The sequence below is a fragment of the Aspergillus mulundensis genome, assembly GCF_003369625.1.
Source record: "Aspergillus mulundensis strain DSM 5745 chromosome Unknown scaffold_3, whole genome shotgun sequence".
Classification (NCBI taxonomy): domain Eukaryota; kingdom Fungi; phylum Ascomycota; class Eurotiomycetes; order Eurotiales; family Aspergillaceae; genus Aspergillus; species Aspergillus mulundensis.
In genome coordinates this window covers 879,092-903,852 of record NW_020797891.1, presented here as the reverse complement: position 1 = coordinate 903,852, position 24,761 = coordinate 879,092, and the positions used below count along the sequence as shown (strand labels likewise).

The 24,761-nt window shown below is 51.7% G+C and overlaps 9 protein-coding genes across 9 annotated transcripts; 4 read left to right on the top strand and 5 right to left on the bottom strand.

The window, feature by feature from the left end:
• Positions 1–1,928: 1,928 nt before the first annotated feature.
• On the top strand, positions 1,929–3,515 carry DSM5745_04057 (sugar transporter family protein; the record flags this gene model as incomplete). Its single annotated transcript, XM_026746073.1, has 3 exons — positions 1,929–2,120; positions 2,173–2,847; positions 2,901–3,515. 3 exons carry the CDS (start codon positions 1,929–1,931, stop codon positions 3,513–3,515), a joined length of 1,482 nt encoding a protein of 493 aa, XP_026605069.1.
• Positions 3,516–4,008: 493 nt separating this feature from the next.
• Positions 4,009–4,571, bottom strand: DSM5745_04056 (uncharacterized protein; the record flags this gene model as incomplete). Its single annotated transcript, XM_026746072.1, has 2 exons — positions 4,009–4,015; positions 4,072–4,571. 2 exons carry the CDS (start codon positions 4,569–4,571, stop codon positions 4,009–4,011), a joined length of 507 nt encoding a protein of 168 aa, XP_026605068.1.
• An 819-nt stretch (positions 4,572–5,390) lies between these two features.
• DSM5745_04055 (DEAD/DEAH box helicase) lies at positions 5,391–7,444 on the bottom strand (the record flags this gene model as incomplete). The annotated part of the gene is made up of 2 exons (XM_026746071.1): positions 5,391–7,121; positions 7,181–7,444. 2 exons carry the CDS (start codon positions 7,442–7,444, stop codon positions 5,391–5,393), a joined length of 1,995 nt encoding a protein of 664 aa, XP_026605067.1.
• A 263-nt stretch (positions 7,445–7,707) lies between these two features.
• DSM5745_04054 (uncharacterized protein) lies at positions 7,708–9,852 on the top strand (the record flags this gene model as incomplete). The annotated part of the gene is made up of 1 exon (XM_026746070.1): positions 7,708–9,852. The coding sequence occupies one exon, from the start codon at positions 7,708–7,710 to the stop codon at positions 9,850–9,852; it is 2,145 nt and encodes a 714-aa protein (XP_026605066.1).
• Positions 9,853–10,387: 535 nt separating this feature from the next.
• On the bottom strand, positions 10,388–12,622 carry rscE (putative RSC complex subunit (RSC8); the record flags this gene model as incomplete). The annotated part of the gene is made up of 3 exons (XM_026746069.1): positions 10,388–11,845; positions 11,892–12,379; positions 12,529–12,622. 3 exons carry the CDS (start codon positions 12,620–12,622, stop codon positions 10,388–10,390), a joined length of 2,040 nt encoding a protein of 679 aa, XP_026605065.1.
• A 680-nt stretch (positions 12,623–13,302) lies between these two features.
• Positions 13,303–14,954, bottom strand: DSM5745_04052 (putative pyruvate dehydrogenase complex, dihydrolipoamide acetyltransferase component; the record flags this gene model as incomplete). The annotated part of the gene is made up of 4 exons (XM_026746068.1): positions 13,303–14,376; positions 14,435–14,658; positions 14,719–14,768; positions 14,845–14,954. 4 exons carry the CDS (start codon positions 14,952–14,954, stop codon positions 13,303–13,305), a joined length of 1,458 nt encoding a protein of 485 aa, XP_026605064.1.
• Positions 14,955–15,306: 352 nt separating this feature from the next.
• Positions 15,307–21,566, top strand: DSM5745_04051 (Arf family guanine nucleotide exchange factor SEC7; the record flags this gene model as incomplete). The annotated part of the gene is made up of 6 exons (XM_026746067.1): positions 15,307–17,052; positions 17,100–17,284; positions 17,337–19,636; positions 19,692–20,055; positions 20,111–21,166; positions 21,227–21,566. The coding sequence occupies 6 exons, from the start codon at positions 15,307–15,309 to the stop codon at positions 21,564–21,566; spliced, it is 5,991 nt and encodes a 1,996-aa protein (XP_026605063.1).
• Positions 21,567–21,834: 268 nt separating this feature from the next.
• On the bottom strand, positions 21,835–22,675 carry DSM5745_04050 (bifunctional precorrin-2 dehydrogenase/sirohydrochlorin ferrochelatase MET8; the record flags this gene model as incomplete). Its single annotated transcript, XM_026746066.1, has 3 exons — positions 21,835–21,982; positions 22,036–22,517; positions 22,580–22,675. The coding sequence occupies 3 exons, from the start codon at positions 22,673–22,675 to the stop codon at positions 21,835–21,837; spliced, it is 726 nt and encodes a 241-aa protein (XP_026605062.1).
• Positions 22,676–22,946: 271 nt separating this feature from the next.
• Positions 22,947–24,664, top strand: DSM5745_04049 (ribose phosphate diphosphokinase subunit PRS1; the record flags this gene model as incomplete). Its single annotated transcript, XM_026746065.1, has 4 exons — positions 22,947–23,205; positions 23,415–23,452; positions 23,541–24,565; positions 24,634–24,664. The coding sequence occupies 4 exons, from the start codon at positions 22,947–22,949 to the stop codon at positions 24,662–24,664; spliced, it is 1,353 nt and encodes a 450-aa protein (XP_026605061.1).
• Between the last annotated feature and the right edge of the window lie 97 nt (positions 24,665–24,761).

Below are 24,761 nucleotides of genomic sequence, written 5' to 3'. Positions count from 1 at the left end.
ATCCTGCCTATCTTTTAATAGTTGAGGCAATTCTTATAGTGATCTTGGATCCTATCAAAGAAAAGCAGCCAAGAAATATGGCAGGTGGAACCCTGTTACAACATACCGGCTGGTGGAAAGCCTTCAAATATCTGCCAATTTACAACATTTCAAATACAAAGGGCTAAATCTTGCATGGCCAGCATGGCAAGAAGTCAAGCTACCTGACAGCAATCTTCCACAACAATGCAAGATTGCAAGCGTGTTACCTATATGCAGAAGGATCGTCCTGCAAATTGCTTGACTGGCATCAGGCAGCTACTCCACCCAGATGGGGACCAGCAAGAAGACCCTCTAAGCCTAGAGTATCTTTGTGGGCCCTGCTCCTATTACATGATCAAAACTGGAGACATGCCCAATACCGCAACTATGGATCATGTGTATAAGACAAAGCAGAATCAACATGATCTTCACCAAAAATTGGGAAGGATGCTGCCTGCACTGCGTGTGGCTTGCTCGAATCCCAGCAGCCATTATAGGATGATGAACAGCGCAATATCCAACTCAGACGCCACAGAAAGGATTCCAAATACCCTGGAGCCCTGTTATGCCAACCATGCTTTGACCATACTAAACGGCATAACAAATTGCCTGATGCTGAGGCCATCTCTAAGCAGATTCGGAGGGAGCACATAAGGCATGCTCGAGTACTTGGCATGCCTATTCACTGTGATAATTGTGGTATTGAAGAGGGCCGTAGATGGCTACGCAATCCACACAAAAATGCCTTTAACAGATATGGTATTGTGCGATCACTGCAAGAGTTACTCTCAAAGAAATCAGCAGCAGGCACAACCACAGGAAAAGATAAAGCACAGCTGGGCAACTTTCCAGCTGCAAGAAGATTTAGAGACTGGGAAGCCCATTATTTGCCAGACTTGTGGTGGTCAAGAGGGCAAAGTCAGGAACAAACAACATTTTCTCATAAAAAAGAGGGCACCCACTTCCAGCAGTGCAGGACCTGTGAGCAACGCCAACTTGACGACAAAAGAGGTCCAAAAGGACCAAAACGCAAAGCTGATGCAGATGGGAAAGGCCCAGCACCAAAGAAAGTGAAGAAGTAATTGCTTTGAGGATGACATGGTTCTATGTGATCACTGCAAGGCCTATTACATAGGTACAAGAACTGCACCCATAGGCACAAATCAAGCATTATTGCAAAGTCAAACTCGTACCAGCAGAGAGTCTAAAAATGCAAGGTGTTTGTAGGAAAGAAATGTAGACTGCTTGAAGCCTCGAGTCAAATGTCCGTCGAGGCGAAGCTTTGGGTGGAGCTTGGCCGGGGAGCCAAGATGCGTCAAGGCGGCTGGGCATCGTCAGCAAGCCTGCTCGGCGTGTTAGGTAGACCTTGTAAAGTGGTACAGACTGGAGACTATGCAATTAATAATGCACCCATACCAGTCCGCATCGTTTATCGACCTTGTTTTGGCAATCTCGGGGTAGAATCACGCAGACCCTTCATGACTGGAGACGGCCCACCCGATGCCGGACTCTGGGGATGCGGAGTCTGGAGAATTCCCACACAAACACTCTCCATCTCATCTCCATCTCATCTCCATCTCCACAAATCCCCCATGAGAACAGTTCGGATAACCGACAACCCGACATGGATCCCTAGCGACGAAGACGAACTCCGGAATGCCGTCCTTGCGTCGGTCTGAGACGCTGTCTCAGCTTTGTCTGTTGCGAAATAAACCGGGACCACGAACTGATCGGCGCACGGTACTTCGTCCCTACGTCGTATCGGACAGTCGGGCCTCCAGCTCGCTGGACTGGACCTGCGGGGCTGCTGCTTATCTCCACGCCTATAAATCCCTGCTTCTTGCTCCTCTTTCTCCAGCCTTTCCCACATCTCCTCCTCTTCTTTCCCTCAGCCATTTCTTCCCACGATGGCTGATGACCAGGGAAAGGCCCATGCGGGCCACTTTGAAGCCGCCGAGGCGCCCAAGTCCCTCAGCTTCAGCACCTGCATCCAGTACCTTAAGGACCGAGTCCCCACGCTAAAGCCTCCTATGCGCAAAGCTCCCAACCCATTCAAGGCCTTGGCGTTGCTCAACAGACAGCAGTGGCTTTTTTTCGCGGTCCGTTTTACCTACCTACCTATGTTTGCATTTCATTCTCTGACTTTAACAGGTCGCCTTCCTAGGCTGGACCCTCGACGCCCTCGATTTCTTCACCGTCTCCCTTACGACCTCTGAACTTGCCGAGGAGTTTGATAAAGAGATCAGCGACATCACCTGGGGAATCACCCTCGTCCTGATGCTCCGCAGCGTTGGCGCAATCACCTTCGGTATTGCCTCTGACCGATGGGGCCGCAAGTGGCCCTTTATCATCAACAATCTGCTCTTCATCGCGCTGGAAATCGGCACCGGTTTCACGCAGACGTACAAGCAGTTTCTGGCATGCCGTGCCCTCTTCGGCATTGCCATGGGCGGACTGTACGGGAATGTTGCGGCGACAGCGCTGGAAGATTGTCCCAAGGAAGCGCGCGGTATCATCTCCGGTCTGCTGCAGCAGGGCTATGCGTTTGGGTATCTTCTCGCCGCGGCCTTTGCGCGGGCCCTTGTTGGTACGACCTCGCACGGCTGGAGGCCGTTCTACTGGTTCGCGGGCTGTCTGCCCGTCCTGGCTATTGTCTTCCGCCTGTTCTTGCCTGAGACGAATGCCTATCGCCAGCGTCAGGAGCTTCGCGCCGAGATGCCGGGGAATGTCACCTCTGCTTTCATCTCCGAGGGCAAGGTCGCGCTCAAGCGGCACTGGTTGCTTCTCATCTATCTCGTCCTACTCATGGCAGGATTCAACTTCATGGTACGTCAACCCTACCCTACCCTTTCTCGTACGTAAACGCTAACAAACCAAAGTCCCACGGCTCCCAAGACCTCTACCCAACCCTCATCCAACGCCAATTCGGCTTCTCCCGCGACGCCGTAACAGTAACCCAAGTCGTCTCGAACCTAGGCGCCCTAACCGGCGGCACGCTCTGCGGCTGGGGGTCCCAAATCTTCGGGCGCCGTTTCTCCATCATCGTAATCAGCATCGTCGGCGGCGCGCTCCTGTACCCCTACACCTTCGTCTCCAACCACAAGATCATGGCCGCCGCCTTCTTCGAGCAGTTCTGCGTCCAGGGCGCGTGGGGCGTGATCCCCATCCACCTGATGGAGCTGTCGCCCGGCTCGATCCGCACCTTCACCGTCGGCACGGCGTACCAGCTCGGTAACCTTGTGTCGTCTGCGAGCTCGACGATCGAGTCGACGATCGGCGAGCGGTTCCCGTTGCCGCCGACGGAGGAGGGCGTTGAGCGGTACGAGTACGGCAAGGTGATTTGTATCTTTATGGGGTGTGTCTTTGCTTATGTTATTGTGATTACGTTCTTTGGGCCCGAGCGGTTGGGGAGGGACTTTGATGTGGAGAATGATGAGGATGTTGGGGAGGTTAGGGCTGAGAGGGGGGGTGATGTGGAGAAGGGGCGGGAGTAGTGTGTTGGTATATTATGTCTGATATACTTTTGGTGATGGGCACGATTTTGGCATGATGTGGGTTTGGGTTCTTTGGGTATGAGGCTACGCTGATGGATCTTGATGACTTATGACGGCATGAATGGATATGGATTTGACGCGATGACTTCCCTGGCAGATTGCGTATTGATCCAGGTGTTGTAGAAAAGATCTGTATTTGAGCCGGACCACGTATCGCTTGAACCAGCAGCGACTCGGTAGTCCAAAGTGCTCATGTTATATATGTCCTTGCGACTAACTCATCCTATTAGACCCTCCCTTCCCCAGACACTCCAAATCCCAAGCACGCTCCGAGCCGCGGTGACCGGATACACCTGGTGCTCAAGAAACCCCATGCCCAATGACAGAACGCATAACCGTCAGACACAGACACAGCCAGTCGTTCATGCCCTCCAGCTTCACTCATCCCCACACACCACCCCAGAAGACCAAAACCATGCTCTCCCCTTACATATCACGCCCTGCGAGCCGTTAGTCCCAGATACAAACGGCAAAACCTTGCCAGGTCGAAACCCACAATATCCGCACCGTGAAATCCCCCTTGATCTTCGCCCGGATCTGCACCTCCCGCGGCATGTCGATGCTGAACACGGTCTTCAGCAGCTCGTCTGGCTTGAGGTTGCTGCCGTCTTCGTCTTCGCCTTCGTCTTCTTCGGCGTCGGAGTCGGCGTCGCTTCGTAGACGGCTGATTCTGTAGCTTATCGCGCCTGGATTCGGGCTAGGGCTTGGATCTGGGCTGTTTTCCTTGGTGGTGGGGGTGTCTGCTTGGTCTTGTTTTTGTTCTGGTTCTTGGTCTTGTTTCTCTGGTGAATTTGGTTGGGTTGGTTCTGGCTTGTTTGAACTGGATCTGGGCCTGGAGGTCTCTGTCTCTGCATCCTGGTCCTGGTCCTCTTGTGATAGGGAGAGGCGCGCTAGGGGGTCCTGGATGACGAGGCCTGGGGTTGAGGGGCTGGTGTTTTCGTTTGTATGGGATTGATCTTGGTCTTGGTTTTGGTCTTTTGCGCTGCTGGATTCCATGTTGTATTTGTATCTGAAGTAGATACAGACCGGTGATCCGGTTGGCGACTGTACATTGGATTCGAGAGGGGTGGGTGGGATGACGTCAGTGGTGGCTTGATCTAGGTACTCCGTATAGCAGACTGTTTATGTTTACCACCTTATACCTCTATATCTACGCCGAGTACACTTATGCCAGCTGCTTTCACCATTTTATCGCGTATTAGTGGTGAAGTGTACTTTTGCTGTTGGGAAGAACCGAGATGGCTCGTTTCGTCTTTGCTGGTCATGCTGTGGTGTAGCAGGTCAGATATCCTACTCGAACATGACAGAACCCGGACATTCCAGTCCACGTTAGGGCAGAGATACCAGGGGCATACTGTCATAAGCATGGGCAGTTTTAGACTCTCGCGAATACCGGGAGATTGCAGATGACGCGGTAGGTTGGCCAGTTAGGGCTAGCTAGCCCCATTGGGATGGGTATTCTTAGTGAGGATGATAAGGGGGCGGTTTTCAGGAAAGTGTGGGGGATTTTAAGATGGAGAGAAAGAAGATGGAGTTGTGTTTGTGGGATATCGACTCTGCGCGGGGCGCATTGTCTTACCAGACTCATCATGCTGAGGTCAAGAAAGCTATCTGTTTCAGAACAGGGTCAGGAAGTGGCATTGGGTATAGTCCTCATCGCCCTCTTTATTCCCGGTTTAGCATTATCTATGAGCCACGAGCAGTTCAAGTACTTTTACAAGGATAAAAAAGCTGCCCTGATGCTGTGTACAAAACAACCTATATGCGCCAATCTTATGAAAACATGTATAGTACAATGAGAGGCATGCGCTCACATCAAGCCTCAACGGGCCCAACCCTAACCTCACCTCTCTTCCGTAGCTCCTCAATATTCTTGATCTTCTCATCATGCTTCGCGCGCTGCTTCCTCGTCGCCGCAAACCTCTTCTTTGAGCCAAACCTCAACTTGGTGATGATATCCGTCGCCTGGCCGCGTGTAAGATCGCCATTCTGAATCTCCCCCTGGCGAATCTTCGCCGCATTCAGGAACTTCACCTGAGAGGGAGATGCAGGGTAGCTTCGCCACTGCTGCCGGGTGGAAATGTAGTGGTTTGCAAAGTGGGACGCCGCGAATGTATCGGCTGCGCGGACGGCGGATTCAAAGTCCTCTGCCTTGGCAATGAGCCGAGGACGTGTGTATTGCTTTGTGTCCTCGGTGGGTTTGAATGTCATTACGTGGTAGACTAGGTACTGGGTTGATGGCTCGTCGGGCTCCGTTGAGTCTTGTTGTTCGAGGGTTAGCCAGCCGGAGCCGCCTGAGAGGATATATTTCTTTTCGCCAATACGAACCCAGGCATAGTGGCTGATGGAGCGGATGTGTCTTTCTGATTTCATGTCGTGAATGAGGTCGTAGATGGTGTCGTACTTGGTGAAAGTAAGTTTCACGTCATTGGGCATGTGCGCTTCGCTTTCAGCAAGAGATGTATTATTTGATCCGCTGCCCTCTTCTTCTGCAGTTCTTTTCTCTTTCATGTCCTTTGCCGTTGCTTTTTCTAGTACCTCATCGGGATGTAATCCGAAGAGGGTAGGGGTAGAGATGACGCCTGTATCGAGGGTAGCTACCATATCAATTATATGACAGTCTTTCTTGCCGGGGTATAAGCGCAAGCCTCGTCCAATCATCTGAATTAGTAGGTTGCGAGATCGAGTGGGCCGGGCAAGTAAGACACAGTCGACGTTGGGCATATCGGTACCCTCCGTGAACAGGCCGCAGTTGACCAGAACAGGAAATTCCCTGGCTCGGAACTTATCGAGCTGTTCATCTCTCGTATTCTTTGATGTGGTGCCTGTGATGTACCGAGCGTCGATGCCATACTGTCGGAAAGTCTCGGTCAGCCCCTTTGTGTGTTCAATGTCAACGCAGAAAACCAGAGTAGATTTCCTCTCCGCTGCATTAGCCATCCACGCGCGGATAGTGATTTCATTTGTTTGGATGGTATTGACAGCTTTAGACAGTGACCCCACAGCGAAGTCTCCAAATTTGTCTTTCCTAACGCCTGTCAAGTTCGCCTGAGATCGTACAGTGGTGAACACAGCATTGGCAAGCCATTGGTCGTTGATCATGTCCGTATAGTCCTTATGATACACGATATGGTCAATGGCAGCACCCAGCTTCAGCCCATCAAAGCGCGAGAATGTGGCAGACACGCCAACCAGAATTGGAGAGTCCGGCGATTTTTCGTTGAGGCCGAAGTACCCCAATGCGGTGCGGTATGTTGGGGCAACGATGTGGTGCGCCTCATCCACCAAAACTAACTTGAAGCGCTTGGGATCAAACTTTGCAAGCCGATCCCCGGATGTAAGGCTCCTTACAGAGGCAATGATAATATCACCGGAGCCCGAGGCGACGCGGTTGCCCATCTCAATCTCCACGGTTTTCTCCGGGTATGCGAGGAGACAATGCCGGTATGCTTGCTCAGCCAGCTCTCTCCGATGAACAATAATCAGCGACTTATCTCCGACCGCATTCCTCGGCTGTATCTTGCCTATAAGCTGAGTAAATATGACCTAAGGAGCCACGGAGAGTCAGTATATGTGATGTCCAACTGCAATGATTCTCGACTGACCGTTTTCCCGGCGCCTGTAGCTAGGGATATACCCAGCCGTTTGTGTCCTTGATCGACATGATCCAAGACCGATTGAATGCATTCTTCCTGGTAGTCTCGAAGCTTGATCGCTGGTCTTTCCGGGGGAGTAGCTGTGGCTAGCGCGGAGTTCCATCGCTGAGGTCGCTGCAGGATCGTGTTTGGCCGCGTCCAAAAGGGCCTAGCAGGCCTCAAGAGATACCGGAGCGGCAATCTGAGCTTCACTCTTCGGTAGATCAATTCCATATAGAATCCATAGGAGTGCAAGATGTTGGGATTTGATCCTCGCCTGAGACGTCACGCGGCGATAAGAAGAACAAACACTGCAAACATGCTCTTATCAGCGATAACCAACTTTTTCCCTTGCGACACTTTTCTCGTTGCGCGCTCTCAAGAGCAGTCTTCCTTACGTTTTGGATTTCCTCTATCTTGGTAGGCCATGAAGGACCCAGCCTGCCGAAGCTCATGTCTACGCCACCAAAACGCACCCGACCCCCGATAGCTCGACCATGAGCAGCTCCGACGTATACTCGGAGGACGATGACGAACTATCGGATACTCCTTCTATAACACCAAGAGCAGCGAGAGGCACGCGCGCTGTGGCGCTAAAGAATCTACGCGCATCGCTGCCTGAAGAGTCGGTCGAATCGTACACCAAGCTCTTCGACGAGACATTCCAAGACAAGCCGATAGCCAAGGAAGACAACTTCAACACTACCCAAGATGGAATTGTTATCTGGACTCCACAGGAGAAACGGATATTCTTCGAGGCCTTGGATAGAAATGGTCAGAGTGGCATCCGGGAGATTGCCGCGGCAGTCCAGACAAAATCAGAGCTTGAGGTCCAGGAGTTTATAAGGCTCCTACAGAAAGGTGTGCGACGGCAGCATCTCAACGATTCCCATGCCAGGATAGCGATTCTTGGGGACATTCCAGCCGCGGCGGAGATAAGCGGGGGATGTTGCGAAACGCTAGACAGCCATGCCGAGTTACTCCGCTTGGAAGAGCAGAGGCGGGAAGACAACGCTGGGAAGACCAAATATGGTAGTCTATGGATCATCAATGAAGAGGCAGCGGATGCACTGGAAAGAAATATCCCAGACGACGAGAAATTTTCGTCAGATAGTGACCAAGATATCACAGTCCAGGCGAACGAGCGTCGTGATGGGAAGGCACTGGCTAGACGCGATGTCAATGATGCGGCTACACTCTTCAAGATGACCAATTGGGTCCTGCTCTCAGAACGCCTATTCATGAACTCTGGGGGCGCCAGACTGGAAGATAACTGGGTCAATGTAGCCTTCAAAGGCGAGACTCCATCCATGACAGCTGACGTCTTAACCAATTTCTACGAAATTGCGCTGAGTGTCACTCGCCGCCTAGTCCATGCAACACACTTCTTCGCCTCGTCACGAGTACGAAGAAACGGGAAGGCAAGCCGCCCATCAGCAACGGTTGTAAGGGCATCCGACGTCAGAAGGGCGACACGCACGCTGAACATGAGGAGTGATGCCTCTGAGTACTGGATCGGAGTCGCGCGACGATGCAGCCTCGAAGTGGAGGACAGACGTCATCGGAAGGGCTGGAACCCAATTCCTCTAGAGCATGACGAGGTCGAAGCTCTACTGTCTCAAAAGTCACTCCCCGCCGAACCCTATGAAACGGCAACGCCAAGACCAACATCGCGCGAACGCTCCAACAGTATCGTCAGCGATATGTCTCTGGACTCGCTCGTTGCAGAGTCAAATGGTTCCGAAGACGAACATGCTGAAGCAGTTGACCAACAGTATAGCGCTGCCGAAGAACTGCTATGCTGGTCAAGGTTAGGACAACCACCTCCAAGCCCACTCTCAAACGCCGAAGTCAAAATCCCTCCCAAGCCATCTGGAAAACGCAAAACAGTTGAAGAGCTTGTCGACTGGCGAGATTGGACACTCCACCGCAGCGAGTGGGAAGAATACGGCTACGAGGTTGACAATTTAGACAGCGAGTTCTCAGAAAGCGCGCACAAAAAGCGCCGATTAACGATGGCCTCGTTCCAACCTCTTTCCGAGTCGAGCGTCCGCGCCGCTACTGAGATCTCGGAGTCAGGTTTGAATACCCAAGATGAGCATGTAAATGCAAAGGCGAAAGCGAAAGCGAAAGCAAAAGCAAAAGCGGCGCCAGGGGCGGGATTCGTTGAATATCAAACTGACGACTCGGATCCTGAGTTCCAGCCTGCATTTCCGGGCCGTCCACCGATGTCGAAATCCAAGTCCAAGTCGAAGTCTGTGACGACGCCGAAGTCAAGGACGAGTTCGCGCAAGCGCACGCCTGTTTCATATGCCCTCCCTCCAGCCCTTGACTTTGATCTGGAGATGGACGTTGACTCAGAGTCAGATGCGGAGTTAGGGCTTGGAGAATTGGCCGACGGAAACAATGACGAAGGACAAGAGAACGATGATATCTCCAAATCTGGGGATTCTGAATCCAACAGCCAAGAAGACGAAAACCCAGAAGAAGGTCTGGTCTCTGGCTCCGATGATCATGATCACCCATCCGGCCCACGAGAAGAAAGCCCCGTGTGGAATGAGGAAGCTGACGACGAAAATGACGAAAATGACACAAAAGAGGGCTATGTATTATCATCACCGCATGATACTCATCTATATTAAGCGGACCTTGCTGTCCACTTTGTGTTCGGTATATATGTACGTTATTGGAGACTTTAGTCCTGGAAATGTCTGCATTGGCGTTGACCACTCGATATCTGGAACCTCACCAGGGAAGAGGAGAGAAAGCAAGTGGAAACCGGAATCCATGGGACTTTATTGTATAGCAAAGCATCGCATAGCATATGTAGCATAAGAGAAACAAACACATAAACTCCAAAAATGAGGGAAAGAAAAAGCGCCTTAAGTTTTCCTGGTACTCGTATGAATAGAACGGCATTGCATCGCATCGCATCGCATCACCCAGATAGACCCAGATGGAACCCCGCCTTGACCCTGGAGGACAAAAAGAAGATTTTCAAGTTCGACAGTCCTCGCCCTCTCTGCTCTTTAACTCTTTCTTTCCGTCCCTGTACCCCTCGCCCTTAGCCAAACTGTTGTACAAAAAGCGAATAGCGAATAAATTATAGGATCGATTAAGAATCCAGAAAGGTACTTCATTGCTTACTCCGACCATAAAATAACTCCATGCACTAACTCACAGATCCAAGGTCTTGAAGTCTGTGCCCGCCGTCGCGCTCAATGGCTGCGGAGCCCCTGCAGCATGAGGGCCAGGTTGAAAGTTATACCTGTTGTTGATGCCAGCAGTAGCGGCATCAGCGAGAAGATCATTACTGGGGGCACCGGGTCCCCTGAGGCTGATGTTCTGAAGCGTATCTTGGACCTCCTTCACGCGCTTTTTGAAGGCGAGACGGTCAAGGAAGAGTTGTTGACGGGCGAGTTCGAGCTCGCGACGCTCGGCTTCAATAATCTCTTCCATCTCGTTGAATTGTTGCAGCTTGATTTCGAACTTCTGCAGGCTAACGTTGACGGCCGCAGAGACGAGGCGGGTCATTTCGCGTTCCTCGTGAGATGCGAGGGCGCCGGCGCGCGCGGCTGCAGCGCCGAGGGCAACAGTGGCCAGGGATGCCTTGGGCTGCTTCTCGGACGATTCTGTCGACGTAGATGGCTCCTCACGAGCGGTGTCAACGTCCATGGAATCTTCGCTCTTGACTGCGGCAGCGGAGCCCTCCTTCTCCTTGCCCTTGTCTTGGGACTTGTCTGCGGTGGGTGCCTTGTCAAGTTGTCTTTTGAGCTCCTTTCGGATCTCATCCACGGATCGGCCGGCAGCGGCAGCGGCTACTGAGGGCTCTGCCATTTGCGCCAGGAATGCTACCACGGACAAGACCGGGTTTTCCACGTGGCTGACAGGCTCACGGCCAGGGCCTGCTCGCAGCTCCTGGCCATCATCAAGGTATTGGTCTTCAATTTCCAGCTGGAGGAATTTCATTACACACTCTTCCCTCGTCCTTGTACCGACGTGGTTGGCAATCTGTTCCCAGTTTTCGTCGAAGTTCTCCAAACCCTCGAGAAGGAGCAAGAGTTCGGAATCTGACCAAGGAGCTTCCCGGTCAGAGACTCTCGAATATGACGAGTCCTCAAGTTTAACAAAGTCGGAAGCGTTATGGCTCGATGGCATCCGGCCTTGTAAGAAGCAGTTGGGGCAGAGATCGTACTTCGAGTCCGGAGCAGCAGCGCCGGTGGCCGGTGTGGATTTGGCGTAATGGAAGCGGAGGCGTGTGCAGTCGATACCACATGAAAAGCACTGGAACTTCTTCTTGGGTTCTTGTGACGCAGACTCGAGAGCCTTAGTAGCGTCACCGGTGCCATTGGCAGCTGGTTCGCCGTTGGCCTGTTTGTCTTTATCCTCGACAGCGGGCGTTACCTCCTTACCCTTGTCATCATAAATATTGCGACGGATCTCGAGATTCAAGTCAGCCTTGGTGGCGGGAGTAGCAGAAGCCGCGCGCTCAGTGGCGGGTAGAGGCTTGCCGGGTTTGACGAAATGGTTCGGGCCAGGTTGGAAGGGCTGCAGTCCTCGAGGTGTATCGGCAACTACTCGGAAATGGCCTGTGAAAGGTGGACCGATGTTCGAAGGTCGAGTTTGAGGATCCACCTAAATACATCAGCGGTTGCGTCGGTTGCCGCTGAACATAACTCACTTGGTAGTTAATCAGACCCCACTGCTCCAGAAAAGAATGGACTCGCATAATAGCACACACGTCTCCCGCAAGGTTACGGCGGCATGCTGTGACAGTAAGGTACTCAATAGGGTTTAGTCGGTAGGTGTTGATCATGAAGTCTCTGTAATCCTTGTAGACAGCGGGCGTCTTGCTGCGATTCCTGCCGTTGAAAAACTCGGCCAGGGCCTTTTTCTCGATCGGATGAATTGTGTGCATATCGAACCATGTCGAATAGCTGGGGAGGATTATGGCGTGTGTTTGGGAGACGAGGTGAGATCGGGCTGACGCTTCGAGGGATGATTTGGCCTGCACAGTCTGCTCTTCAGAGCCGCCCTCTGCGCCTGATTGTGCGGCAACGTCTGCGAGCTCCTCGCTGCCTTCGCTTTCCTTCTTCGTCTCGTTCTCTGTACCGCCCATCTCCTCGTCTTCCTCTCCGGTGGTCCTAGGCTTGGGCGATGCGGGGCCATCTAGCGGATTATCAGTCCCCAGTATGTTCTCTATGCGCGTCACAAAATCTGCTTTGTGCAGTCGCGATATTGACAAGATCACAGCTGCCAGAGGGGAACATGCGCTAACGGTATGCTCTCCCTCAGGGGATGGAAGTGAAGCTACTCACCAGAAGCATTGACCACATCGCCCGGAGCATCCTGACCAGAGGTCATGTGAGTATCATCGCCAACGCGGCCTAGATTGACCGTGTTCTCGTCCATAATTGTAGTTGATGGTTGTCGAAATGGATTCACGTCGCGAGCACGAGGCAAGGGTTCTCGTTGTCCTCAAAAATCGACGGACTATATGGATTGTGGGCGCATGCAGCGCTGGCGTGGATATTCTGAATGCGACGCGAGACCAAGGGATGGATATTGGAATAAGCGGGATTAATTCGAAGGCTTGTTGTAGTAGTCGATCTACTGGGATCTGATGGCTGGAGACTTTGACGCTTTGTCGCGACTTCGCGCCAAGACCGATACCGCGCTAGCCCAATCGGGAGATTATGTAATGCAGAATTATGCCCGGCACGGCAGCACCATCCATAGACAGTGGTCAAGGGATACATTATATTAGCACAGTCGGTGTCAACTCAGGCGGGCAGTCTCTACTGGTACGGTAGAACGTGCAGCAGAGACTTACAGCATATAAGTACGCTGGCGATAGTACTTTACGTCACATTGCAGGCTTGTACGGCGGTTACCAAGTCCGAATAACTGCAAATCGGTAGTAAAGACACGATTACGGTCAAACACAAAAAATGCTAAGATTTATGAACGGTACCTACAGACCAAGACGGTCAAAAAGTATGAAGATTTTAATACATAATGAGACAAAACCCAGGTTGCGGCCTGGGCCGATGCGCTAGCAGAAATAGTTACGAAACTCCAAACTCAGCAACTCAGAGAAGGAGTTCCAGAGGGTTCTCGACAACCTTCTTGAGCTCCTTGATCCACTCAGCACCGACAGCACCATCGACAACACGGTGGTCGAAGCTGGCGGTGACGATGATCTGGTCATCGAACTCAACTGAGGAGCCCTCCTCGGTCTCAGCGGGAACGGCAACCTTGCGGGTAGTGCCAACGGCGAGGATACCGGCCTGAGGGGGGTTGATGATAGCAGTGAATCGCTCAACAGCGGGGTTCATGCCCATGTTGCTGATGGTGAAAGTACCACCCTGGAACTCCTCAGGCTTGAGCTTGTTGTCGCGAGCGCGCTTGCCAAGGTCCTTGACCTGGTTAGAGATGCTGGCCAGACCAAGACCCTGGGCGTTCTTGACGATAGGAGTGATCAGACCAACGGGAGTGGCAACAGCAACGCTGATGTCAACGTTGTTGTGCTGGCGGATGACAACCTGGCCGTTCTCCTCAGTCCAGCTGGAGTTGACCTGAGGAACCTTGCGAAGAGCGGCAGCGCAAGCCTTGACGAGGAAGTCGTTGACGGAGAGTTTGTACTTGCCCTCAGAAGAGGCGTTAAGGGCCTGGCGGAGCTTCAGAAGCTTGGTGACGGACAGAGTGGTGGAAACAAAGAAGTGAGGGTTCTGGTTCCAAGACTGCTGGAGACGGCTGGCAATCGTCTTGCGCATCGACGTGAGAGGAATGTCCTCAGAGGCAGGACCAGCGGCCGCAGCGGAAGCGCTGGGCTTGTACTTCTCGACATCCTCCTTGGTGATCTGGCCACCACGGCCAGTACCCTTCAGGGCCTTGACGGGAACACCCTTCTCAAGGGCCAGAGCCTTAGCAGCGGGGCTGATGGCAGGCTCGCGGTCCAGACTGGGCTGGAGCTTCTCGCCGGAAGTATCGGGCTCATAAGCCTCAGCTGAGGGCTGGGGTGCGGATGGCTCTGAAGGCTTGGGAGCTTCCTTAGGCGCCTCCTCCTTGGCGGGAGCAGCACCTGCACCCTCGCCAGCATCTTCCAGGCTGAATGATTCGAAAGCCGCGACGTCAGTACCCTCCTCAACGAGGACGGCGATAGGCTGAAACCTCATAATTAGCAAACGCAACTCGGCGCATTCAAAGGTAATGAAAGCCTACAGAGCCAACGGAGACATCCTTCTCGCCAGACTCCTTCAGGACCTTAGCCAGAACACCCTCCTCCTGGAACTCAAAGTCCATCTGTGCCTTATCGGTCTCGATCTCGACCAGAACGTCACCAGGTTGCAGGCCATCACCAGCCTTCTTCTGCCACGCTCCAATGTTTCCTGCCGTCATTGTTGGCGACAGAGCAGGCATGCTGATGATAGTGTGGGGAGGGAAAGCTATAGTTTTTGCGCTTGTCAGACATATTCAGGTATGAAGGAGATATGAGATAAGCGTACACTTGGAGGCGTAGTAGCGGGAAAGGGCAGAGAGGGCGGGCAATTGATGTCTATAGACAGAGATATCGAGTTAGTTCATTCCGACGTATTCCAGGATGCTTTGCGCGAAATGACGGCGAGACGTACTGGATGGCGGCCGTGAACTTGTAAGAGGCCTGCGGTCGCCTCAAGGAGCAGGCGCCTTTTGAGAGGAATGAAGCGCTGGGGACGCGCATTCTGACAGCAGAGGCGACCATGATGCCGGGGTTCTGTTTTGTGATACAGATAGAGGCCCGCGGCGCTATAGAAAACAGTGAGTGTAAGATGGAAGGAGGAGATTGAATCTGGCTGCAAGCTCGGAGCTGTTCTCAACAATTCTCTCGCTCGGTGAAGGCCGGGGGCGCTAAGCCCTGATAGGTATAGCTGTGTACGCACGTGATGCTGACCACCCAGCGCTATGTATCCAACGGGCCACGCATACTCCGGACTATCACAAGCTCCTGGGCCCCGAATTCCATACACGCGCCTCAAAATTTGTTCTGACTTTCTCCTTCACATGTGGGACTTCCGTCTCTCTGGTCCCGGATACTCCAGACGGAGTCTTGCATAATGGCGGAAGCTGAGAACGGCTCTACTAATGAGCTGAACCAAACATCAGTCGCCCAGGCAGACAAGCAGAATGATGTTGATGTTGTTGCAGAACCGCACACCCCGGAGGAAAGCGCGGAGTCAAAACCCACATTACCAGACTCATCAGATCGACGGGAAATTCAATTAAGCGAAGCAAATGATGACAGCCCATCACAAGAGCGATCGGAGGACAGCGAGAATAGCCTGCCCGAGGAGCCCTCCGCAACATCTCCGAAGACCACGACTGAACCCCACGAACCCACCGAGGATCCGGAACAACCACATACGAGAGATGGTCAGGTCGAAAGTCCGCACGAAGATCAATCTCCTGTTTCCGAGGAGCAGTCCAGTGAAGTTCCCGATACGCAGTCAATTCGCGATGAGCAGCTTGCCCGGGACATGCGACAGCGCTCGGACTCACGGTCGACTACCGCGACTTTTGCTACCAATCGATCATCAGTAGTCAGCTCTACTGTCTTTATAGTAACAGCCTTGGATACAATTGGTGCTTCACGGGAAGCTCGGAAGAGCAAAGAGCTGGAGGACGCTGTGAAGAATGCGCTCGCCAACGTCAAACAGTCGGACCGTCAGCCTATTGACCCAGAAGTCTTGTTTCATCCTTTACTACTTGCGAGTAGGACCCTTAGTATTCCGCTGCAAGTAACGGCGCTCGATTGCATCGGCAAGCTGATCACCTACTCCTACTTTGCGTTCCCATCGTCCCAAGAAACCAAGCCGTCGGAATCAGAGACCACGAACGAGCAGCCTCCTCTCATAGAAAGAGCCATTGACGCGATCTGCGATTGCTTCGAGAATGAAGCCACCCCGATTGAGATTCAACAGCAAATCATAAAGTCACTTCTGGCGGCGGTGCTAAACGACAAAATTGTGGTGCATGGAGCGGGTCTTCTGAAAGCTGTCCGACAAATATATAATATGTTTATATACTCCAAATCTAGCCAGAACCAGCAAATCGCCCAAGGTTCTCTCACGCAGATGGTCAGCACAGTCTTTGACAGGCTCCGCGTCAGACTTGACCTACGAGAACTACGCATTCGCGAAGGAGAGAAGGCGCAGGCGGGATCTTCGGATAGTGTGACTATTGAGCCTGCCGATAGCCCGCAGATTCCTGAGGATGATCAGGTATCAGATGTTGCTTCTGTACCGCAAGATCAACCGGTGTCTAAAGAGCCAACCGAGAAGCTCACTTTGGAGAGTTTCGAATCGAACAAGGATGTTACAACGGTCAATGATAACGTACCGACAATGGTCACCCGGGCCAACCTCAACCTAAAAAGAGCACAGTCATCCTCTGGAACTGCTGATGAGAAAGAGGGTGAAGATGCTTCCAGTGACGAAGACGATGTAGATGAAATCTACGTCAAAGATGCTTTCCTGGTATTCCGAGCTCTCTGCAAACTGAGTCACAAAGTCCTCAGCCATGAGCAGCAACAGGACCTCAAATCCCAGAACATGAGATCCAAATTGCTATCTCTGCACCTAATCCACTACCTCATCAACAACCACGTTATTGTGTTCACCACGCCCCTTCTCACAATTAAGAACAGTTCCGGTAACTCGGAGCCTATGACTTTTCTTCAAGCTATTAGGCCTCATCTGTGTTTGAGTCTCAGTCGAAATGGCGCCAGCTCAGTACCCAAAGTATTTGAGGTCTGCTGCGAAATTTTCTGGCTCATGCTAAAGCATATGAGAGTTATGATGAAGGTCTGTGTTTCTCATGCCTTTGTTTTCATATGTCTAATTATTAGCAGAAAGAGTTAGAGGTTTTCATGAAGGAGATCTACCTAGCCACACTCGAAAAGCGAAACGCACCGGCCTTCCAGAAGCAGTATTTCATGGAGGTATTAGAGAGACTGGCAGATGAGCCGCGGGCCTTGGTTGAGATGTATCTCAACTACGACTGTGACCGCACAGCATTGGAGAATATATTCCAAAAGTTTGCTCCCAATGCAAATCCTTGATAGACTATATACTGACAGGATATGCAGCATCATCGAACAACTATCACGATATGCGAGCATCCCGGCAGCTGTAACCCCTGTTCAACAACAACAATATCATGAACAGCATGTGAAGGCCTCCAGTGTGGGGAACGAATGGCACCAGCGTGGAACCCTTCCCCCAAATCTTACCAGCGCCAGTATTGGAAACGGCCAGCAGCCACCTACACATAGTGCGCCCCCGGAGTACATTTTGAAACACCAAGCTGTCGAATGCCTTGTTCAGATTCTGGAGTCATTGGACAACTGGGCTTCGCAGCGCAGTGTTGACCCGTCAGCTGCCCGAACTTTCTCTCAAAAATCAGTCGAAAACCCACGAGAGTCTATGGATAGCGGCGCCCCTGCATTCCTAGCGTCGCCGAGGGTTGATGGCGCCGACGGAAGCACCGGTCGGTCTACACCAGTTCCGGATGACGACCCGAGTCAGGTAGAGAAGGTAAAGCAAAGAAAGATTGCGCTCACAAATGCAATCCAACAATTTAACTTCAAGCCTAAGCGTGGTATCAAGCTCTCTCTCCAGGAAGGCTTCATACGATCCGATTCTCCCGAGGACATTGCATCTTTCATATTTCGCAACGAGCGGCTGGACAAGGCTATGATTGGAGAGTATCTCGGTGAGGGTGAGCCCGAGAACATTGCTATCATGCATGCTTTTGTTGATCTGATGGACTTTTCCAAACGACGCTTCGTCGATGCTCTCCGCTCATTCTTGCAACATTTCCGCTTGCCAGGCGAAGCCCAGAAGATCGACCGTTTCATGCTGAAGTTCTCTGAGCGATACGTTACGCAAAATCCGAATGCTTTTGCCAATGCTGATACAGCATATGTGCTAGCGTATTCTGTCATCTTGCTAAACACTGATCAGCATAGCTCCAAGATGAAGGGTCGTCGCATGACCAAGGAAGACTTCATCAAGAATAACCGTGGTATCAATGACAATCAGGACTTGCCTGATGAGTATCTTGTTTCGATATTCGATGAAATCGCTAATAACGAGATCGTTCTGGACACGGAAAGAGAGCAGGCGGCAAACCAAGCCCCTCCTGCGCCCATTCCAAGCGGCCTCGCATCTAGGGCTGGACAGGTCTTTGCAACGGTCGGGAGAGACCTACAGGGCGAGAGGTATACACAGGCATCTGAGGAAATGGCCAACAAAACTGAACAACTGTATCGAAGCCTAATTCGAGCTCAGCGGAAAACCGCTGTCAAAGAGGCACTTTCTCGCTTCATCTTTGCAACCTCCGTCCAGCATGCTGGCTCCATGTTCAACGTTACCTGGATGTCATTCCTCTCCGGGTTGTCTGCTCCCATGCAGGATACGCAGAACCTTAAGACCATCAAGCTTTGTATGGAAGGTATGAAGCTAGCAATACGCATCAGCTGCTCGTTTGATCTAGAAACCCCACGGGTTGCTTTTGTCACTGCCTTGGCGAAATTCACAAACCTGGGCAATGTCAGAGAGATGGTCGCAAAGAATGTTGAAGCACTCAAAATATTACTCGATGTGGCGCTTTCGGAAGGGAACCACCTGAAGAGCTCTTGGAGGGAGATTCTCACATGTGTCAGCCAATTGGACAGGCTTCAGCTACTTAGTGACGGAGTCGATGAAGGTTCTTTGCCAGATGTGTCGCGGGCTCGTGTTGTGCCACCGTCAGCGTCCGACGGTTCCAGAAGGTCAATGCAAGCACCGAGGCGCCCTCGCCCTAAATCTATCACCAACCCTACACCATTCCGAGCGGAAATCGCAATGGAAAGCCGCTCAACCGAGATGGTCAAGGGTGTGGACCGGATCTTTACCAATACCGCTAATTTGTCCCACGAAGCGATAATAGATTTTGTTAGAGCGCTTAGTGAAGTGAGTTGGCAAGAGATCCAGTCTTCTGGGCAGACAGACTCTCCTCGCACCTATAGTCTGCAGAAGCTGGTCGAAATCAGTTACTACAATATGACGCGGGTCAGGATCGAATGGTCGAAAATCTGGGAAGTCCTTGGGCAACACTTTAACCAAGTTGGATGTCACTCCAATACAACTGTGGTTTTCTTTGCCCTAGATTCGCTCCGCCAGCTCTCGATGCGCTTTATGGAAATCGAAGAACTACCTGGATTTAAATTCCAGAAGGATTTCCTTAAGCCATTCGAGCATGTCATGGCTAACAGTAATGCTGTTACCGTCAAGGATATGATTCTTCGGTGCCTCATCCAGATGATTCAGGCGCGTGGAGACAATATTCGCTCTGGATGGAAAACGATGTTTGGCGTGTTCTCGTTCGCAGCTCGAGAGCCTTACGGTAGGTTTTAACTATATCTGCACTTGGTAGAGCTATGTTGGCTAACCCTGAACAGAGGGCATCGTGAATATGGCATTTGAGCACGTCACACAAATCTACAACACCCGCTTTGGCGTCGTTATCACACAAGGAGCATTCCCTGACCTTATTGTATGTCTCACGGAATTCTCTAAGAACATGAGGTTCCAGAAAAAGTCACTGCAGGCAATCGAGCTTCTAAAGTCGACGGTGGCAAAAATGCTGAGGACTCCGGAATGCCCTCTATCTCACCGTGGCTCGTCGGAGGCTTTCCACGAGGACTCCACGAACCTCACCCAGCAACTCACAAAACAGTCCAAAGAAGAGCAGTTCTGGTATCCGATCTTGATTGCGTTTCAAGATATTCTCATGACTGGCGATGACCTTGAGGCTCGGTCACGGTAAGCCAGCTCCATTACCCTCTAACAACCTTTTTTCTCTAATCCGGATCAACAGGGCCTTGACTTACCTTTTCGATACCTTAATACGATACGGGGGTAGTTTCCCCCAAGAGTTCTGGGATGTTCTCTGGAGGCAACTCCTGTACCCCATCTTCGTTGTTTTGCAATCCAAATCGGAGATGTCCAAGGTACCTAATCATGAAGAGCTCTCGGTGTGGCTCTCAACTACAATGATCCAGGCATTGCGACACATGATCACGTTGTTTACACATTATTTCGATGCGCTTGAATATATGCTTGGGCGCGTTCTCGAACTCCTCACACTATGCATATGTCAGGAAAACGACACCATTGCGCGAATCGGTAGCAACTGCTTGCAACAGCTGATTCTGCAAAATGTTGAGAAGTTCGAGAAAGAGCACTGGAGCAAGACTGTTGGTGCATTCATTGAGCTTTTCAACAAGACAACTGCATATGAATTATTCACGGCTGCAACAACTGTGGCGACCGCGACGCCGAAGACACACTTGCCTCAGGCTGCAAATGGGCAGGCTGCGGACATCCATGATGCAGCCCAGGAACCCGCCGAGTCGTCGTCGACTCAAGAGACTCCCATTGAATCCTCCAAGCCCAATGGGACACAAGACACAACACCCGAGCACGAAGATGGAGATATGCCGGCGGCTTCGAATACTGAGTTGGAGGACTACAGGCCGCAATCAGATACCCAGCAGCAACCAGCCGCAGTTACCGCTGCACGCCGCCGCTATTTCAACCGCATTATCACGAACTGTGTGCTTCAGCTACTCATGATTGAAACGGTCCATGAGCTCTTCTCCAATGACAAGGTCTACGCACAAATACCTAGCCACGAACTTCTACGGCTTATGGGTCTTCTCAAGAAGAGCTACCAATTTGCCAAGAAGTTCAACGAGGATAAGGACTTGCGAATGCAACTCTGGCGACAAGGATTCATGAAATCGCCGCCTAATCTCCTCAAGCAGGAGAGCGGCAGTGCTGCTACCTACGTTCACATTCTGTTCAGGATGTACCATGATGAGCGGGAAGAGAGGAAGAGCAGCCGCACGGAAACAGAAGCAGCATTAATCCCGTAAGTACCCGAGCAGTTTTCGTGTGACCAAGGAGGCACAGTTGACTAACTTTACTCCAGTCTTTGCGCGGATATCATTAGTGGTTTCGTTCGCCTCGATGAAGAATCGCAACACCGTAACATTGTAGCATGGCGTCCTGTTGTTGTGGACGTCATTGAAGGCTACACCAACTTCCCCGCTGAGGGCTTCGGCAAGCACATTGTGACATTCTATCCCCTTGCTGTCGACCTGCTCGGCCGCGATCTGAATCCCGAGATTCGTCTTGCGATTCAGTCCCTGTTCCAGCGTATTGGAGAGGCAAGTCTAGGTCTCCCTGCTCGGCCAACGCGCGTACCTGTGAGCCCACGGCATTCCGTATCAGAGCATCCATCTCGCAAGCATAGCGTCGGCCGGCGCTGAGTGTTTTCCTCTTTCCCGTTTTCGGTTTAGACGGGTCGTGTTTCATTGTTGCTTTATATCATTTCCCTTTTGGATATCCTGGTTTCCTCTCTGTGAGAGTTTTCTGCCCATTTCTCAAGAGTATTGAGTGTAAAATTAGCCATACCGGAATGTTGTCTTTTTATTTTTCTTGTTGACCCCCTGGGATTTCCAGAAGCTGGCTTTTATACATAGCTTTACATACACAATTCTTAAAACTATCAAGTCTTCCATTACATCATGCTGACTCTCAATCAGTGGAGGCAGGGAGGCTTGAGCGCACGTCACCAAGAGAAGGGATCCCGCCAGCCTGGTAATGTGTCAGTAGGGTCTCCATATCCTCCTCTGTCATTTGGACCAAGTCCTCCAGCCTCCACGATTCACAAATGGCAGACATCCTAGATATTCGTTAGTTTGAACCACAGGCAGCGTAATTAGAACCGAGACGCACCATTTCATCCGCTTAGGCCCTTCCTGTGGACTAGGTGCCACCCCCCGCAACTTCTGCCGCAGCTTTCCAACATTCTCAATAGCAGCCCCCATATTGGCAGGCAGGGTATCGGCAATCTTCTTCCGTACCATACTCGCAAGCTTCGGTCCGTTCCCATTCGTACTGACCATGACCTGCAGCGGGCCATCCCGGTGTACGCTGCCAAAGTAAAAGTCACACTCGGAAGGTACATCGGCTATGTTGGCTGGTATGCGCTTCTCCTTGCAGAGTTTCCACACACGGGTCGAAGCTTCTGGATCATCAATGGCACAGAGCACCATATCAGCGCCTTCCAAGTCGGAGGGCTCGAAGTTCCGGTCAATGTGCGTAACTTGGTCTACAAGTACTCGGTGGGCCACTTCTTCGTTGAGTCCTGAGGCCGGACAAACAACAGTGACCTTCGCATCTGCATTGAGCGCGTGAAGGATACGCCCGGCAGCTACCTGCGGTTATGGTGAGACAGCTGCTGCAAATATATAGTGCGGCAGAGAAGGAGAATACTGACTTCACCGCCACCAACTACTAAGATATTCTTCTGCTTTACTTGCCAGGCAATGATCAAGGAGCCTCCTCCTTGAACCTCTGGGAATTTTGACGCCATCTCGATAGAATGTGTCTATTGACTTTGTGACGGTCGATGTGGTGGGGGAGATGGCCTGTGAGGGCAGCGCTACGGGCAACCGCAGCGACCCGAAGCGTCAGGCCTTCAGCGAGAAAATCGCAGTGGGGCGCACTTAGCTTTCTTCTCTTCCCTTTCGCCCATTTTTTCCCTTTTCCCTCTTCAACCTCCGCTTGAAATGTCACTCATCTCTTGACCTGCTCAAAACTCTTCAGCTTGATGTCTACGATCGTTTGATTTGCTCGATTCAGAAATGAGGGGTGTCCAGATTTTCTCCGGCAATTCGCATCCGCTTCTCACTGAGACTGTCTGCGAAAGGCTCGGTACTTCGCCGGCCAAGGTAGACCTTGGAAAATTCAGCAATGGCGAGACCAACGTGAATGTTGGTGTCTCGGTGCGAAACCAAGATGTCTACATCATCCAGAGTGGCAGCGAGAAGATCAATGACAGCGTCATGGAGCTGCTAATCATGATCTCAGCCTGCAAGGGCGGCTCTGCAAAGTCTATCACAGGTATGACACTCATATTTCATTCACAATACGTGGAATTTGTTCTGGATGCTGATATTTTCCTTTAGCGGTTATGCCGTATGGATCCTAGTTGGGCTGATTGCTACACATGATGCTGACGCAGACGAGGTACTTCCCATATTCCCGCCAATCCAAGAAGAAAAGCCATCGTGGATCTATCACCGCACGTATGCTTGCAAATCTCCTCACAGTTGCTGGAGTTGACCATGTGATCACCTTGGATCTCCATGTGAGTGTTGGCACGATGGATTTGTTGCACCGGGTTCTCTGCCACATTGGAGCTGAATCATGTTCTAATCAAACTCTTCTTCACTCAGGCATCGCAGATGCAAGGCTTCTTCGCTAAACCCGTCGACAACCTCTTCGCCGAACCTTTCATTGCACGCTGGATTCGTAACAATGTTCATGGGTGGAGAGAGGCTGTCGTCGTGAGCAAGAACGCCGGAGGCACAAAGCGTGTAACATCGCTGGCAGACACGCTCAAGCTCAATTTCGGTATCGTCACAACAGACCGACGTCGCCAAAAGCCGGGACCGACGCTGGCTGATAGCACGGTGTTCTTTGAGGCTTTGGATCACGAGCCTACACCACTGCCCAAAGACCAAGACCCGTTTGTCACCTCACAACCAGAGGAAACGCAGGCTCTGGACTTCAATGACATCCCATCGTTGCGTCCCGAAACACCGTCGGGTGCTCGGCGTCCTTCGGAGTTGGAAGCCGTAAATGAGTACACAGATGTTCGCGTGCGCGATGTGGTCACCGGGCGGTTGGTACAAGGCCACCTGGTTGACGATGATTATCCGCCATCTGGTCCTACCTCCATGCCTGCATCCGGTGACGCAACTCCTGGACAACCATCCTACCAGGATAGCGAAGCCATCCCTGATTCAATGGCAGCCTCTGTCATCTCGACCACATCATCTCTTCCAGGCGATCACGCTTTAGGCGGATCATTCGATGCTGCTGACTCTTCTGACGACGAAGAAGGAAGCATTGGGCGGAGCGTCGAACAAGAGAAGACCATCACTCTGGTCGGAGACGTCCGAGATAGGACCGTCTTCCTTGTTGACGACATGATCGACAAGTCCGGATCATGGATCGCGGCCGCAGAAACTGTAGTGAAGCGCGGCGGAGCCAAGAAGGTCTACTGCATTGCCACTCACGGGCTCTTCGGAGACTCATCCCTTGAACAAATGGAGGCTTGCGAGTCTATCAATTACATTGTCGTCACTAACACCTTCCCCATATCACCGCAAGTGGCGAGAAAGTCTAAGAAACTGATCGTCATTGACATTTCAAGCCTCCTATCGGAGAGCATAAGACGCCATCACTATGGTGAAAGGTTAGTCCCGAATTCAATTCACTCCTAACCCCGGCCGATGACCATCGAGAAGCTAACGATTGCGCAAGTGTTTCCGCGTTGTTCCATCTCAATGACTGATTGATTTCAAAAGCGACTAACTGTGTGCAATGTCATCTTCATGGTTTTCATTTGCTTATACACATACGCGCACCTTGATGAAGCGTTCATGATACCA